This window comes from Geotrypetes seraphini, chromosome 2 (genome assembly GCF_902459505.1).
Source record: "Geotrypetes seraphini chromosome 2, aGeoSer1.1, whole genome shotgun sequence".
NCBI classification, from domain to species: Eukaryota; Metazoa; Chordata; class Amphibia; order Gymnophiona; family Dermophiidae; genus Geotrypetes; species Geotrypetes seraphini.
The window spans coordinates 142286658-142305383 of NC_047085.1; the positions used below are offsets into that span (position 1 = coordinate 142286658).

An 18726-nucleotide genomic window follows, 5' to 3' on the forward strand; every position below is an offset into this window, starting at 1 on the left:
TAATAACTTAAATAAAAAAGCAGGGGTCATATTATAGAGGGTTTTGAAAGTAATTATACATAGTTTATACGTTATTCTATGAATAACTGGAAGCCAGTGAGCATTTTTAAGAAGTGGTGTTACATGATCAAACTTTCTAGATTTAGTTATTAATTTAATTGAAGCTTTTTGTATTATTTGAAGGTAACTGCTTCTACATGCTACTAAGAGGGCACTGCTTGCCCTGGATCGGTTGCATGGAATATTGCTACTTCTTGCGTTTTGGCCAGGTACCAGTGACCTGGATTGGCCACCGTGAGAACCGGCTACTGGGCTTGATGGACCATTGGTCTGACCCAGTAAAGCTATTCTTATGCTTTCCTAGGGTTTAAAGGTTTCCTAGAGAGTCATACCTATCAGGTTTGAAATGAAAATTATTCATTTAAATGGAAAAATACATGTAGAGTACCACAAGGATCACCTCTTTTTTCAACACTGTTTAATCTTTATCTAGCTTCTTTAGGAACACAATTAGCTTCCTTTAAAATCATACACTTTAGCTTTGCGGACGATATAACAGTTATAGTCCCAATCCTATCTTTATCAGCAGATACTCTACAATTTATCTCTTCACTAATCTAGACCACACATGTTAAACACAAGGCTTGGGGGGCTGAATCCGGCCCAACTGGCCATTTTATGTGACTCGCGGTGACTGTGCTTAATCTAAGTGCCTGACTGTGTAGCCCCAGTCCCAGCGGCGTTCCAAGTTCCTCACCACGCTGCCTCAGTACCCATTTGCAGGCAGAAGGACCCAGTCTCAGTGTAAAAGCTAGGTTAGAGCAGGGTGCTCCACACAAGTGCCTGACCGCGCCACAGGTGTCTAAGGGTAAGAAAGGATCTACAGTATACTTCTACTAAGACTAACCCCCTCTTTTACGAAACTGCAATAGCAGTTTCTAGTGCGGGGACCCGCACTGAATGGCCTGTGCTGCTCCCGACACTCATAGGAACTCAGTGAGCGTCGGGAGCAGCGCAGGCCATTCAGTGCAGCTCCTCGCACTAGAAACTGCTATTGCAGTTTCGTAAAAGGAGGTTTAAATATCTTAATAAAACATTTGGCCCTTGACTTAGCCTGTGTTTTAGATTTCGGCCCCTTATGTGATTGTGTTTGACACCCCTGATCTAGACAGTGGACTCCTGGATGAAGGACTTTAAACTCAACCCAGACAAAACTAAAATCTTCCTGGCATCACCTTCCAATACAATCACAGAGAACACTATAAAGTTGAACAGCATTACATACCCTATTATGCCAGTTCTAAAAATTTTAGGGGTTTATTTAGACCAAAATCTATCACTTGATGCTCAAATTAATGCACTAGTTATGAAAACTTATTTTATGCTATGGAAATTGCAATCGATTAGGGCATATGTTGATCCTTCCTCAGACTACTGGTACAATCATTGATTTTGAGTTCCCTGGATTACTGAAACATCATTTATCTAGCCTCCAGTAAAAAGGTTGCAGATCATTCAGGAACATAGCGGTTTGGTTGCTTTTCAACTTGAAAAAAATTGATCATGTAACTAAATTCTGGTGGAAGCTACATTGGCTCCCAGTTGAGGCAAGAATATTATTCAAGTTAGGTTGTACCTGTTACAAGACATTATTTGTTCCTTATACCTGATTATATTACTGATCACTTTAAATTTACTGACAGAGAATGTTTTTCTTGGCATTTTAATTACAGTATTTACATTTCCTGCTGTAAAAGGTTGCATATACAAAAGATTTTTCCATAGAATTTTATCTTTTCAAGCTGGATCATGGGATAAACCCTTTTCTTTCCTGATAAACTCTAACTCCTACTTATTTGACAAATTCTTCTGAATGTGATTATAATACACTGTGCTTGTTAACCACATTGAACCGAGAGGTTACTGCAGTATATAAGTGAATTTTGTTATGTCTTGCAGGACTTAATGAATGAAAATAATCATTCCTATAATAATAATAATCATACTTTTTTATTTTTAGAATAGGGATTATGGCATAAAAGTAGCAGTATTTTACATCCATTTTATCATCAGGGTTCCACTTAGTCATAGGTAGTACAGGTTCAAGATCCTTTAACCAAAATCCTTGGGACCAAGCAAATATCATTTAGGGAGTTTTTTGGTTTTCAGAATAGTAATCTTAAGTCAGAAAGACAGACCATAAAGCCATAAAATTGCCACCAAACGTTTTTGTTTTTTTTAAATTTCAAAATAAGGCAAACGTTAAAACATTTCAAAAGCTTCAAACAATCTTGTTCACCAAAGAGCCTTCAATCTGTCATATGCCTGCACTGGCTGACATGTCCCTGCCTCAAATTTTCATGTAAAACAGATAAAATATTTAATAAAATAAAATATAGGCATGCACATGCCAACAATTTTCCAACACTGACAACAGCTGATGAACGAGCACTATGTTGCTTATGGAAAGAATGTACGTGACTGAAGAAAGAGTTGTACTATAGGGATTTTTTCTCCAGTGTTCACAAGGTCTTCATCATTACTACTATCTTCAAGCTTTTATTTATTTAACACCATATCAGCAATCTCGCCATCACTGAAAGAATGTACAACAGATGCATCTTTGTCAATATTCACTTCATTAATATCAGCTGCCTGGCATAAGCAATGAGGTTTGATCATCAGCATTTCATCACTGATATGGAAACCTTCAAAGTCTTCCTCTACAGGTTCATTTTCATCAAACATTGTTGATGGCCAAAGTTTACACCAAGCATTTTGTAATGTTGATCTAGCTAGTTACAGCTTTTCAGGCAAAAATATAAATGGCAACCTTAAGACTGAATTCCTTAAGAAAGTCTGGAATTCTTATGCCTCTATTAATTGCATCAAGCATGCAGTTTAGAAAATGGTCTTTATACTTGGTCTTCATGGAATGTAAAATTTTTGGTCACAAGGCTGTAGTAAGGATGTCGCATTGGGTGGAAGGTAAATGGCAGAAACATTGTTTTTCACAAGAAGTTCTTGAGGTAGATATGTAGAGCAGTTGACTAGAACCAGTAAAATTTCACAGTTCTTTCAGTTCAGCTTCTCTACAATGAGCTCTTGTTGCTGGCACAAAGCAGTTGTGGAACCAATCAGTAAATGTTTCTCTGGTTACCTGTGCTTTCTTGTTAGCATAATAGTCCACAGGTAGATGACATGCACCTTTCAAACATCAGGGATGTTGGCTTTTTCCAATCACTGCAACATATATGTGTGTGCCTGCAGCATTGGTAGATGCAAGAACAGTTACCTTGTCCTTTGTGTCCATAAAACCAGATGGTGCTTGTTCATCGGCTGTTAGTGTTTTTCTAAGCAGAAAAAAGTGAGGACGAAAGGATAGTCCTTCCTTAGGAACACACAAACTTTATTGGAGAATCACATAAAATGGATTACAGCTCAACTTGACATTGTCAATGTTTCGACACATAAAGTGTTTTCATCAGGAATCTATAGATTAAAATGTAATACATCAATTTATTAAAAAATTCTATCTATTATTAACATATATAGATATGTAAAAAATCTCTTAAATATAAAACATACCATTAGAATAATCCTATACTCAGATAAAAAAAAACAAATAAATATCTATCTGAAACAGTGTGTGCCATAACAGAAACCATGAAGAGGCTATCTATCAACATACAATGTAAAAACCATATTTTTAGCCAAGGACAAAAAATGCATACAAATGCTGTGGTTTAAAACAAGCATTTCTCAGAAAGCTTTCAATGCAAACAGCTTGAAAGTGAACTGAAAAAGGTAGAGTAAGAATGGTGATAGAGAGATCCTCTCAAAGGCATGAGAATGATGAACAGTAGGCAGTAGTCCACAGACTAAAGAAAAAGGAACAATATAAATCATTACAAAGATGATAAAAATAGCAAAATACCAAACACAGATATGAAGAAAGAATCATGGACTTGTCAGAGCGATTCACCAGAACAGCAGGATGCAAAAAACACTTCCAAATGTTGAAGTGAAAGAACCAGATCCCTCAAACATTTAGTTCTAATAAAGACACCTGTGAAAGTCAAACAGAGTCTTGGGAAGCATGTAAGTCAGGCAAAGAGATTCAACATGAGTCTTGGAACGCTAAGCATCAGAGAGAGGCTTGGAGAGCAGTGAAATAAAAAAAGAGGCTTGGAGAGCACATAGCTAAGGCAGTGAAATTCAAAAAGAGACTTGAAACTCCTATAATGAGATCTAGTATGAAAAAAGCTTGGAGACACGTAACACAACTGGGGAAAACAAAAACCCTAACAATGTTAAAATAATTCAAATAAAACAAGCATGTATGCTAAAAATGTAAAATTAAAATATATACATTTCAACAATAAACACAGATTATAAAAACCAAATTAGGCATGGATTTTGTATAGGATGTGTGGTCTCAGAAGTCGCTTAAGTGGCTGTTGATAATCCACACGGGCGTCTTACACAGAATCGCGTCTAAGCCCGCCTAAGAACTCAATTCTCTAACAGACGTCCATGTTACAGACGCCTGTTGGAGAATCAGATTGCCGCTGAGCTTATCACGGCAAGGGATATTCCTGACGTGATAAGTTTAGTGGCAAACCGGTCCCACCCCCTGTGAAGACTACCGGCAGGAGGGCTGCCCAATCCTTCTTGCCAGAACACCCCCCCCCCCCCGAACATTGCATGGCAGGAGGGATGTCCAGTCCCTTATGTCGACACCCACCATGATTCCCCCCCCGAAAGATCGCAGCAGTAGGTATGCCCAGTCCCTCATGCCCGGCACCCATGAACCCACCCCAATGTTCCCCGGCAGGACGGATGCCCAATTCCTCCTGCTGACACCCCCGAAAGTTCACCTTCCCCCCACCAGGACCCCCCCAGACCTTCCCCTAACCTGGAATCAGCTGGACGGATGATTCCTGCCTGTGTCCAGCCAGGAGGCCCACCTCCGCTGCACTTGGGATGCACCTGGGAGGGGCCTGATTGACTCAGGTGCTTAAGGCCCCTCCATTAGGAGGGGCCTTAGGCACATGGGCCAATGGAATCTTAGGCCCCCATGGGAGGGGCCTGAGGGATCTGGCCAGTTAGCCCCTCCCTGGTGTATCCCATAATGCACCTGGAATGGGCAGGCTCGCCATTGCAGCGGAGGCAGGCCTGCCGGCCAGAAGCAGGCATGAGCTGACCAGCTGGCTATCGATTCCAGTTTAGGGGGGTCTGCGTGGGGGTAGGGGGGTCTGTGTGAGGTTAGTGGGGTCCTGGTGGGGGCAAACTTTTTGGGAGGGGGGTTTCAGCAGGAGGGATTGGGCATCTCTCCTGCCGGAGATGTACAGGGGATGGGGAGTGTCGGCGGGAGGGACTGGGCATCCTTCCTGCTGTCATCATTCAGGGGGGGGATGGGCAGCCATGGCCGCTGAACTTATCGCGGCAGGGAGATCCCTTGCCATGATAAGCTCAGTGGCCACCTCTGCTTGCAATGTACGCGTCATCCGCTGGCCTAGGGAGACGCATACTGCTGCCTAAGGCTACTTCCCTGCCAATCCATGCCTAGCCTTAGGCGGGCTTGCATGCTTCCCTAGGCTCCCAGAGGCTCCTCCAATGTAGGCATCCTCCCTCGGGAGTTTTGTTTTTTTGGGTTTTTTTTTTAGAAAACATGCATCCCGATTGGCTGGTTAGGCAGCAGTTCACCACCTACAATCGAGACGCCGTTTATAGAATCTGGGCCAAAATGTATTAAGTCTTAAAACAAAAACTGATAAATAGACCAACAATCTAGTATGAGAGAGCTCTGATTTTAGAGGAAGGAGCTCCAATCTATCTCCAAATTGAGACCAAAAGGTGCCACAGTCTTCATCTCATAAATTACACTTTGTTCTTCTTGTGAAAGAATAAGATCCATGTCTCCTCCTCTCTTCCTTCGTTTAATGACCTTAAAGACCAAAAACCTTAGATCTCCAGTTTGGTATCCCACTTCATTCCAATGTTCAACCAAGGGTGCACTAGTGATATTTCTATTGATGCAACTCCTATGTTCAATGATCTAGGTTTTGATCATCCTTTTGATCTTTCCAATGTAAATAAGAAGGCATTGACATTGAGTCAAATAAATGACATTGCCGGTGACATTATGATGCAGAGGATATTGTTTGGAAGTTTGAGGATGAGTGAATACAGTTGTACTCATACTAAGAGCACATATACTGCATCTACCACAACTGTGGGGTCCCATCTGAGATTCATCTTGTCATTCGCCATCAATCTCGAGTAATGTTGATGGTACGATCTTCTCTTTGAGATTTCAAGTGCCAAATGTTTATCTTTAAAGCATTTATGATTCTCGAGAATATGTCAATGAGATCTGATGATGTGATTAATATCCCTGGAAAGGTATGAGAAAAGTAATGTCAGACAATATCTGGAGTTTGTTTAGGTGGTTTCTCCCTACTTTTCATAACAGCCTTGTGGTATCCTTGTGGATAACCCCTAGAGTAAAAATGTATTTATTTATTTAATTTTCTATACCATTCTCCCAAGGGAGTTCAGAATGGTTTACATGAATTTTTTCAGGTAGTCAAGCATTTTTCCATGTTTGTCCCGGTGGGCTCACAATCTTTCTAATGTACCTGGGGCAATGAGGGGATTAAGCAACTTGCCCAGGGTCACAAAGAGCAACGTGGATTTGAACCCACAATCCCAGGGTGCTAAGGCTGTAGCTTTAACCACTGCACCACACACTCCCCTCTCTTCGACATTTCTTTTGCCTTTTCTTGAAATTCAGTGACATCCGTACATAATCTTCTTACTCTCAGAGACTGACTATAGGGCAAATTGTCCTTAAGCACAGGATTATGGAAGCTTGTATACTCCAGAAGGGCATTTCTATCCGTCAGCTTTCGGTAGAGTAAAGTAGTAATTTACATGGTCCATTCTTGATCATGATATCCCAAAAACTGATCGCATGTGCATGAAAATATAATTTAAGTGAAAAATTCTGGTCTCTGGAATTCAGCCAAATATGAAAACTATGAAGGACATTAACACTACTGTGCCAAAGAATAATATTGTGTCATCGATATATCTCTTGTACAAACAAATATTGTCTTTAAAAAGGATGATTCGTAACATGATTCTCTTCAAAGTTATGCACATATAGGTTGGCAATATCGGGTGCCATGGCAGCAACTTTGGCAGTACCTTTGAGTAGAGAATGACACGGTGACGGTTTACCCGCGGCCACCGCATTTAAGCCGCGGGTCACCGCCGAAAACGGGGAAGAAAATTAGCAGTCGCTGCGGTGACGGGGACAAGGCCATTCACCGACCGCGGAAACGGTGAACAGGTTTGTCCCCGCGGGCCAATGTACCCCCTTCTAGGAACCGCTATTTACCGCCCGACGCCCGATTCACCCCCCCAGCAGGACCGCTCGCACCCCCACCCCGAACGACCGCTCGCACGCGCTCCCACCCGCACCCGCGATCGGAGCAAGAGGGAGCCCAAGCCCTCTTGCCCGGCCGACTCCCCGACGTCCGATACATCCCCCCCCCCGGCAGGACCACTCGCACCCCCACCCCGAAGGACCGCCGACTTCCCGACAATATCGGGCCAGAAGGGAGCCCAAACCCTCCTGACCACGGCGACCCCCTAACCCCACCCCGCACTACATTACGGGCAGGAGGGATCCCAGGCCCTCCTGCCCTCGACGCAAACCCCCCTTCCCCCCCAACGACCGCCCCCCCCAAGAACCTCCGACCGCCCCCCCAGCCGACCCGCGACCCCCCTGGCGACCCCCACGACCCCCCCACCCCCCTTCCCCGTACCTTTGGTAGTTGGCCGGACAGACGGGAGCCAAACCCGCCTGTCCGGCAGGCAGCCAACGAAGGAATGAGGCCGGATTGGCCCATCCATCCTAAAGCTCCGCCTACTGGTGGGGCCTAAGGCGCGTGGGCCAATCAGAATAGGCCCTGGAGCCTTAGGTCCCACCTGGGGGCGCGGCCTGAGGCACATGGGCCCAACCCGACCATGTGCCTCAGGCCGCGCCCCCAGGTGGGACCTAAGGCTCCAGGGCCTATTCTGATTGGCCCACGCGCCTTAGGCCCCACCAGTAGGCGGAGCTTTAGGATGGATGGGCCAATCCGGCCTCATTCCTTCGTTGGCTGCCTGCCGGACAGGCGGTTTTGGCTCCCGTCTGTCCGGCCAACTACCAAAGGTACGGGGAAGGGGGGTGGGGGGGTCGCCAGGGGGGTCGCGGGTCGGCTGGGGGGGGGGCGGGCGTTGGGGGGAGGGGGGTTTGCGTCGAGGGCAGGAGGGCTGCAGTACAAACATAAGCCTTTCATTAAGACAATCCTGGTTCGCTTTTCCAAGTTAAAACAATTAGAAAAATATTTCTGGAGTGCTGTAATAAATTAAAATTAATAGTGCTCAGAACCCCCAAGGTAACTTCAGGCATCATTTTGAAGCTTTTAGGGAGAAGATTTTGAGATGTCAACAAAGATATTTTATGTTTAAACAATTTTTCCAGTGTTACAAAATATATGTCCAACTTTTTTATATGTCGGTAGATTAAACAACTGACATCTCCATCCAAAAATGTTTACTGGGAAGCTTCAAGGGGGGACAGTGCAGGGAAGTCAGGGAATTTATATTAATTAATTTTTTCTCTGCGTGTTTTGTTTTTGTATAGTTATTAACTAATATTTAACTAAGTTTTAAAGTTTTAAAGAATGTTTCCTTTATACGTAAATAAAGAAAAGTGAATGGGATTGCAGTGGCGGTGACGGGGCGGTGAATGGGGTGGCAGTGGCGGTGACGGGGCGGTGAAGAGGATGGTGAGACGGGGACGGGGCGGTGACGGGGATGGTGAGACGGGGACGGGGCGGTGACGGGGATGGTGAGACGGGGACGGGGCGGTGACGGGGACCAATTTTTTCACCGTGTCATTCTCTACCTTTGAGCTGTTGTTAAATATCCTGAAAAGAAAAGTAATTATTGGTTAGGACTAAAGTAGCAAAAGCCAGAATTAAGTAGTTGGGTATCCTATGATCAAAGTGTTTTTATTTTTTTTAAATATATTTTAATAAGATTTTTCAAAAATAGAACAACACAAGCTTAGCAAATTCACAATACAGAAATCCAAACAGCTAATCATCAGATATCTGCATAGAAAAACACAATGTGAATCCACCACCATCCAATTCCCTCCTGACCAACCCTCCTCCCCCTCAAATTCTAACAAAACAGCCAAAAAAAAAAAAAAAAAAGGGGGGGGAAGGAGGGATCTCTCGGGCACAAACAAAAGCAAAAAGGGGGAAAACAGTGCAGTCCCATTAAGGAGGCCCAGCCAGACCATAAGCCCCTACCCAGAACTCCTAAGCAGACTTCAAAGTATTTTTCTAGGAACATAGTGCCAGTAGAGAGCTGTTTTATCAGCATTGTAAATTTGTTCCGGACCAATATTTCCATCAGATTCCTCTTAGCAAATTTATGAAGTTTCAGATGCTTCGTAATCAGCAGAAGCTTTTTCACACAGATTTTGAGATATTTAACACCATGGCACTTCTTAAATTTCTGCAGCCAACTTTCTGAATATTCATACTTGCCATCACTGTTCAGTTCTTGATGGTATTTTTTGACTTGTTTCATTACCATCAAACCAGTTAGTGGCATGCGTTCATGCCTTCTTTGCTGAACCCACTTAATCAACACACAATCTAAATTTGTTTTTCTGGTTTTCATTAATTTCTGGTCATCACTTACTGTAAAGCTTCAAAATCATATCTTTCTGTTTCTTTAAGTCATATATGGTTGTCGTTCCCACACCATATTCTTCAGTCAGACACACTTTCATCAAGCTACTTCAATACCTCTACTTTCTGTGCTGTTGACAGAAATAAACACTTCATTTTCTGCTTCTCACTGCCACCTTGAGTGGAATCTGCATCTCTCTCTTTGCTGTTTTCCAGTGCGCCGATATCTTCTGCTTCTCTTTGCCACCCCGGAATCTGCATTGCTTCACTTTCCAGCCCTCCAACCTGAATTGTGCAGAGATCAGGAGAAATGCATGCACCTGTGTTTCAGCATGTGTCACATTGGGGAAATTAACTACTTTCTGGTCACGTCAAATTTCAGTTTTCGGAATTTAGGATAAAGGATCTTGTACCTGTACTCTTGATTTGTTTTTTCCACTAATTGTTGTGGGTTATCTCCTGTTGCAGTGGGTCCATGAACAGGTTCATTATGGCTTATTGCTACACCAGGGGTTGTTATATTCTTTTGAAGAACATAAGAATAGCCTTACTGGGTCAGACCAATGATCCATCTAGCCCATAATCCTGTCTTCATGGAGGCCAATCCAAGTCACAAGTACCTGGCAAAAAACTCAAATAGTAGCAACATTCCATGCTACTGACCCAGGGCAAGCAGTGGCTTCCCTTATGTCTGTCTCAACAGCAGACTATTGACTTTTCCTTGAGTAACTTGTCCAAACCTTTTTTTAAACTAGCTATATCAACCGCTTTTACCATTAACCACATTAACTGCTCTGTTGCTACTGTGCTCAAGAAAAAGATCTGGGTGTCAACGTGGACAATACGCTGAAATCTTCCACCCAGTGTGCAGCGGCAGTCAATAAACCTAACAAGATGCTAGGAATTATTAGAAAAGGGATGGTAAACATGACTAAGAATGTTATGCCTCTGTATCACTCAATGGTATGAGTATTGCATTCAGTTGTGGTCTCCTTATCTCAAAAAAGGAGAAGCTAGTAGTAGAAAAGGTTCACAGAAGAGCAACCAAGATGATAAAAGGGATGGAACTCCTCTTGTGTAAGGAAAGACTAATAAAGTTTGAGCTCTTCAGCTTGGAAAAGAGACAGCTGAGGGGAGATATGATTGAAGTCTACAAAATCCTGAGTGGTGTAGAACGGGTACAAGTGGATCTATTTTTTACTGCATCAAGATTTACAAAGACTAGGGAACACTTGATGAAGTTACAGAGTAATACTTTTAAAACCAATAGGAGGAAATTTTTTTCACTCTGATGCACTATAGAGAATCGCGTTGAGCGGTGCTGAGCAAATCTAAGCGCGTCTATATTGTTAGACGTCCTTTGCAGAATCGCCTTTTAGGTGTTGCTTAGATGTCCTAATAACGTCTTATAACATTATCATGTGTTACCGTTATGATGTCACTAGAACGGCGATTTTATGCTGGTTTTTTGCATTAAAATGGTATGCAGTAAAATGCTGGCACCACTATTATATTTTATTTATTTATCTTTTAATTATTTATGTACCACTTATATTCTATGTGGTATTTAAATTTGGCTCCTTTATCATATTTCTCTTTTGTTCCAGTTGCCCAGGGTCACAAAGAGCAGTGGGGGATTTGAACCAACAACGTCAGGGATAAATGAGGCAAGCATTAAGTCTACCGAATTGGTTCCTTTACAATTAAGGCACATCAGCTATTGGATAATAGTCATTTTGAGTATTCAGTTAGATATAGAGCATGTTGTTCCACTAGGTAGACAAAAGGATCCGTTATACCAGTATCCTGTTTCTAACAATGAGTAGACCTGATCAGATACCCGGTAGAGTCCCAAAATATATCAAGACTCCGTTCTACTTAATCCGAGGGATAAGCAGTTATATAACAATGAGATAATTTGAGAGGAAGTCACTTAATTGAAGGAGACAGGCTGTGGCTTAGGAGGACTGTATAGAAAGTGTCACCTGGGGTGGGTGAGATGAGAGGCTGTTGGGTCTGAAAGCAATCCCTAATCCTTTATTTATTAAAAAGCCAGTAGAGAAAATATTTTTTAAATAAATATCTTTAAATATATATATATCTTTATTCATTTTCATTCTAAAAACAGTGCAAACAAAAATTGCCTGAAAAAACAGCACTTATATCCATCAGTAGAGAAAATCTTAATCATAGATTAAAATAGAAGAGGATGAGAGTAAAGCAGAAATAGGATTAAAAAATAAATAAATAAGAATATATACGGTAAACACAGAATAACAGAAACAATACAGAGAGCAGAATATCTCAATGCAAAATAAAAGTTAGAGAAAAATGTAAAAGAAGCCAGAAATATGCTTAGCTGTTGAGAAGTCTGGTTCCCCATAAGTATGAGCTGTGAAGGAATGAATTGGCTATGGGGAATGCATGTGCATAGAAATGCAGTTACATTGGAATAGCCATACTGAATCAGACCAGTGGTCTGTAGCTCAGTATCCTTCTTCTAGCAGTGGCCAATCCAGGTCAAAGTGCCTGGCAGAATCTCAAACAGTACTCAAATGTTACTGATTCCAGGGCAAGCAGTGACTTTTCCCATGTCTCTCTTAATAGTAGACTAAGGCCTTTCCTACAGGAACCTAACCACACCTTTTTCTAACCCCAGATATTCTAACCACTCTTACCATATCCTCTGGCAATGAGTTCCAGAGCTTAACTGTTCACAGAGTTGAAAAAATACAGTATAAACTGAAGAGTCAAAATAAACTTATGTACTTACTGAGATGGTCAACATACTATGCTAATACAGTAGAAGTATAGCTGAAAGTAGTTGAAGGATTCTGATTCTCCTCTTTTGCATTTTACAGAAATGGCAGCCCAGAAAAGAAAGACAACACTAGTGGAAGATTCAGCAAAACGGAGGCGTCTGGACAAGGACAATAAATGGACTGCCGCGACAACCAAGAAAAAGAAGGTGCCTCCGGTGAAAAGTAGTGCAAATAAGTCAAAAGGAAATGTAGGTACAGCACAGAAGAAAAAAGAATCTAAATCCTCTGGCAGACCAAATAGGACAGTAACGAAAAAAGCCATGCAACCTTCCAGACAGAAAAAGGCAGTGCAAAAACAGACTCAGTTAAGCTTGAAAACACCCGTAAAGAGAATTGCATTAAAATCCCCTTCAAAAACTGCACCTTCAGTTTCCAAGATAAGCCATGCTACCCTTTCAAAATCTTCTCAAAATAAAGTGCTCAAAGTCACAAAACGTTCTTCAAGCACAGTGCGTGTGCAGACAGACACATCTAAAAGAAAAGTAACAGGACTTTTACTTAAAAGTCAAGCTCAGCATCGATTGAAACCATCCATAACTGAGAAAAAGTGTGCAACTAAGACTGTAAGTGTTAAGAGTGCCAAATGTTCTTTACTGAAATCTGTAAGAATGTTAAATAAAACTGTTCCAGGGACCACAGAGTTAGACGTGCAGGCCACGCCAAATAATTCAAGGAATGTTCCGGAGAAACTTGTTGAAACTGAAATAAATAACAAAACTGACTTAAGAAAACATGTGCAAAGTCCTAAAAGGGACATGCCAAGGAAGCCAGTTGGTCGAGGAACCACTCTGTCATTGCAGAAATCCTGTCGTGGAAGCCCCAGAAATGCACACGAGACAAAAATCTGTAGGACTGCGCAGTCACTTGTTGCCACAGCTTATAATATAGCAGAAGTGAACAAGGTGAAGTCGCCTGAGCCCCGACCCAATAAGAGAAGGCCAGTGTTGAGCAACAGGAGATCTCAACGACTGCAGGCAGCTTCAAATGTGTCTTCAAAATCCCCTCAAAGTAAAGGAATTAAGGATGGGAAGCATGGAAAAACAAAGCAAAACGCTGCGGTGAAGAAAGGAGAGATGCCGAAAGTTAAGAGTAGAAAACCTAATCAGAAAAAATGTAATTTAGCTACATCGAGAACAAAATGCAGCAAGAAGGGCAAAACAGAGCAAGAGGTATCCAGAAACATTAAAGAAAAGAAAAATAAAGGTGTAAGGAAGGTGCAAAAAGAAAAAACAGTTGGTAAAGTTGTCCATAGGTTAAGTAATCAGAGCAGTCTTAAGACTAACCAGCAAAAATTAAAGATTTGTTCTGAACAGAGTCATCTTCAAGAGACTGGAGAAGATCAAAAGGACTCTTCAGTTCTTTCCCTTAAAGAACCTAAAGGGCAGGCTATTGCTGTCCAAGGAAAAACTGTGAAAGCGAAAAGAGGACAAAAGCTGGGCTCAAAGCAAGCCATGCACCAGAAGGTGAAGAGCAAACTGAAACCAAAACTTTCACAGTTACAGGGGCCTGACATCAAACCAGCCCAGGAACCAGAGAATGACGGCAAGGCCAAACGAATAAGCATTCTTGAATTATGTGAGGAAATAGCAGGAGAAATTGAATCCGATACAGTGGAAGTGATCAAGGAGGTAGCGAATTCTGAAGAAGGAAAGGAAGAGGCGATCCCGGAAAACTCACAGCAAGAGCACAAGGAGGCTGAAGCACAGAAATTGACTTTGTGTGACCAAAGTCAAAATAATCCATCAAAGTGCTTTTTCCCTAGCAGAAAAGCACTGCCTGTGAAATGTAAGATAAATGGGAAAAGAAGCCCAGCCACTAAGAACTCCAAGTGGAATAAAATTAAATTAAAGAAAGCCGGTCTCGTGAATCAAAATCATTTCAGAACACCTACAGCACTTCCTAATCTGGAGTTGCTGAAAAGAACTAAAAAAGCCCCTTTGGGAACACAGTGTAATAGTAGTGCAGAATCTCATTGTCCAAAGAAAAACACCCAACCACCAGTGGCAGGTCCACAGGCGAAGGGATGTGAAAGTCCTAATTGGATTAAAATGGATGAAACGCCTTTGGAAAAAGGAAGGCCTACTGAGTTGAGACCAGGCATATTCAAACCAGCAATGTCTGAAAGTGGTGAAAATGGTCAGGTGGCTGAGCATGCAGAACATGAAATAGAGGCCATGCCAGATGAGGTAACTCATGTGTTATTTGTGGTGTGCAGCTAAGCAGTTTTTAAAAGTCTAGCTTGTGTTGTCCTATATTACTCTGCTATTTATTTATTTAATTTTCTATACCGTTCTCCCAGGAGAGCTTGGAACGGTTCACATGAGTTTATTCAGGTACTCAAGCATTTTTCTCTGTCCAGTGACATACTGAAACAACGATTCAGGAGAGAGTTACGGTTAGTGATGTGAAAAAGTTTCTGCTCCCCTCATAATTTTCTCCTATTATTGCATATGTGTCTTCACTGAATGGTTTCTGATCTTTAAACAAAATGTTGTATTAGACAAAGGGAACCTGAGTAAATACAACAAAGGGGTTGGGGATAGGGACAAACATTTTCACATCACTGTACCTTAGTGTACAACTTTAAAACAATTGTTAGGTGAAATTTTAACACCTGCTGATTTGTAGTGCCTACTTGTGATTATTAGCTTGAGGTCTACCTGTCTCCTTCCATCTGAAAACTGAGTGCTGGAGCTGGGAAACACACAAGCACTGACTGAGCTTTGCTTTTCTGGCAGTGACTGACAGCTGCTCAAGCCCAGAAGGAGCCTTTATCTAACCAGTACAGCTTTTGATAAAAAAAAATAAAACCCAACAACCCAAACAAGCAACATATTGTAGTTTTAGCTTTAAAAGGTACAAGGCAATTGTGGAAATTAGTTAAAGACATGGAGCATGAGCAGAAAATCCATCATTGACTAAAATGCCATTCTTGGCACCTGCAGCCATGGCCTAGCCACCAAGATTATACACGAGGGGAGGTGTTGCTGCAGGAAAGTCTTGGTTGCTGGGCTTCAGAAAGGTGTGCCTCTGATGACATCCTGGTGTCTGGCTCAGGGAAGGTGGTTGTTGGGAGACCCTGTGGACTAGTGAAGTCTACCAGTCAGGCTACAGAAAGGGGAAGGTGCTGCTATTTCAGCTGCTAGACCTATGCTTATCAAACTGTCTATGGCTGCAATCCCATTTTCACAGTCACAGAAAACGTGTGACAGTGAGGCTTATCTTTTGATCAGTGTTACTGCTGCTGACACTTGTGCAGCATTGGTGGCAGTGCTGCCATCTGCAGCTGCATTTTACTGCACAAGGCAGAGAGAAACTGCTGTAGTGCCAGAAGAAATAATGCCATCGCAGAGGAGATGGCCCCTTCCCCCCCCCTGCAATTCATTCTCCTCTCATGATCCCTCTCACGATAGTGACCAGACCCTGGAAAAGAAATTGTGTCTCCCCATCACCTAAACCCTACCACCCCCTGGATCTACCTAAGAGTCTCTGTGATGGGTTTTTGGTGGCCAAATAGTAGCTAAACAAAACTATTCTCAATGGATTAAACACTCTAAACTGTATAGTATATTTACTATTCCATTGGAAAACTATCATAAGACCTTTATTATGTTACTTAAGCCCAGTGGTCTATATTACCATCTAACTATACTGGTGTGTTACACCTTTTGGTAGAGACGCTCCAAGTCTGAGGCCACTTTTCCACCTAGATATAAAGGATAGTTAGATGGTAATATAGACCAGTGTTTTTCAACCTTTTTATACCCGTGGACCGGCAGAAATAAAATAATTATTTTGTGGACCGGCAAATTACTAGGACTAAAATTTAAAAACCCCGTTTCCGCCCCATCTCCGCGAGCTCGGTCACTTCAGTAACTATAGAAAAATAGACAAATATAGTGCAAAATATAGACAGCAGATATAAATTCTCAAAACTGACACGTTTTGATCACTAAATTGAAAATAAAATGATTTTTCCTACCTTTGCTGTCTGGTGATTTCATGAGTCTCTGGTTGCGTTTCCTTCCGACTGTGTATCCTTTCTTTCTTTCTACACTCAGGCCCAAGAATTGTCCCTTTCTATTCCCTCCCTCTTTCCTTCCTATGTCCTTAGTGCCCTTGGTGCCTCCTTCCTATGTCTTTAGTGCCCCCAGTGCCTCCTTCCCATGTCCTTAGTGCCCCTTCCTGTCTTTAGTGCCCCCAGTGCCTTCTTCCCAAGTCCTTAGTGCCCCTTCCTGTCTTTAGTGCCCCCAGTGCCTCCTTCCTATGTCCCTCTCACTGCCTTCCACACTTTGTCCCACCCCCACCCCCCAAAGCCAGCCTGCCTGCCTGTCTACCTCAATCCCTCCCTCCCTGACCAAAGCCAGCCTGCTTGCCTGCCTACCTCCTTCCCACGCCAAAAAAAAAAGCCTCCCTTCTTCCTTTCCCCTGGTCCGCTGCTATCTTACCGCCCTGTTGCTGCTACTGCTAAAGCCGACACAAAGTCTTCTTTCTGACGTCAATTCTGACGTCGGAGAGGACGTTCTGGGCCAGCCAGGCAGCGATTGGCTGGCCCAGAACGTCCTCTCCGACGTCAGAATTGACATCGGAAAGAAGACTTCCTGTTGGCTTTAGCAGCAGCAGCAGGGCGGTAAGATAGCAGCCGACCCGGGGAAAGGAAGGAGGGAGGCTTTTTTTTTTGGCGTGACATGTAGGGACAGGAAATGATCGCCTGTCCCATTGTCCCCGAACACAGCTTCGGGACGCTGTCCCAAAGCTGTGTGTGGGGACAACGGGACAGGAGGTCTGAACACAGGACCCGTGCTCACCTTAATCTTGTTGGCTCCTCATGGACCGGCAAAAATTTCCTGCGGACCGACACCGGTCCGCGGACCAGCGGTTGAAGAACAGTGATATAGACCACTGGGCTTAAGTAACATAATAAAGGTCTTATGATAGTTTTACAAGGGAATAGTAAATATACTATACATGTAGTAGTTAAGCCAGTTTCCAAAATGCCTTCCCCCCCCCCCCCCGAACCCTAGCAATCATCTTATGGTATTACAGTAGTACTGTGAGTTTACTCCTAAGGGTTATGGGGGCCATTTTTAATCCTGGCCCAACCCTAAGCAGTAGCAAAGGGGCCCAGCTGCCACCACCATATAGAGACCCCCTTGGGTAAGTCCAAGATGGTGGTGGGGAATTGGGATATGGGGGAGGCTCAGTGTTAAAAGGCAGGTCTTATTCTTGGAGGATGTAGGGCTTCATTTTTCAGGGCCTGATGAATGTTGAGAAAGGAATTTGGGTGCCTGGTCGGTGTAGGAAGGAGGGGATTTGGAAGGAAAAATGATCTTATTATTGCTTCTTTCCTGAAAGGTTCCATATGCTACCACCTTGCTGGTAGCATAGGTTTATATAATGTCTTCTTTAGGATGGTAGTAAGATCAACTGCATTTTCGGCAGTAGGATAGTAAAGACATGTGCGTTAACTGTTGCAGCTTCCACATCTCTGCCTGCCCCTATCACTCCCAGACCCAACCTTCTCTTGCTTTAGTAACTAATGCTGGGTTTTTAATGCAAAGGGTCCCATTTTAGCACAGTAGACTGTAGCGTGGGCTTGTGCTATTGTCTACCATGCTGAAAATCTCACTTTTGCCATTAACATAGCTTAGTCAAAGAGCCCATAAAAAACAAGAATAAATTAAAAGGCAAAAAAACCCTGGAATTTCCCCAACTTCTAAATATTTTACTGGGACTCAGATTTTCTTTTTTTTTAATTTTATAAAACTACAACAGTGTAATACATTTGATTGAATACAGAAAAATATTTCTGAGATTACACCCTTTTATACAATTAGTATATAGAACCATAACTTTACCCACCCACCCTTCTATCAATTATTTATAATACAAGACATCTTTATTTATTTATTACATTGATATGAAGAATTAATATCAATTTCTCAATTACTTCTTCCTCCCCCCCACCCCAGATGTGTAAGGAAAAACTTAGAAGAAAAGTACATAAACCATTAATGTGAAGCAGCAAATAAAGCCAGTGGACTCCTTACTTTGTTAAATGAAACACTGGACCCCAAACATTCTGCATTCATTCTCTCATAAATGTGTAGTTTAATCTATCATGGCTTTTCCAATTTTTC

General features: G+C 42.5%; 1 protein-coding gene across 6 annotated transcripts in view; it reads left to right on the forward strand.

The window, feature by feature from the left end:
- ESCO1 (establishment of sister chromatid cohesion N-acetyltransferase 1) overlaps nt 1-18726 on the forward strand; it is a 70138-nt gene that overhangs the window by 6071 nt on the left and 45341 nt on the right. For 4 of the 6 annotated variants that reach the window (XM_033933917.1, XM_033933920.1, XM_033933914.1 and 1 more), the window contains one exon: nt 12626-14772. In XM_033933917.1, coding sequence (XP_033789808.1) covers nt 12628-14772 — 2145 coding nt within the window. In that variant the 5' untranslated portion in view covers nt 12626-12627. Of the gene's footprint in view, nt 1-11371; nt 11432-12625; nt 14773-18726 lie in introns of all 6 variants that reach the window. The other 2 variants (XM_033933919.1, XM_033933918.1) reach the window with 1 other exon arrangement.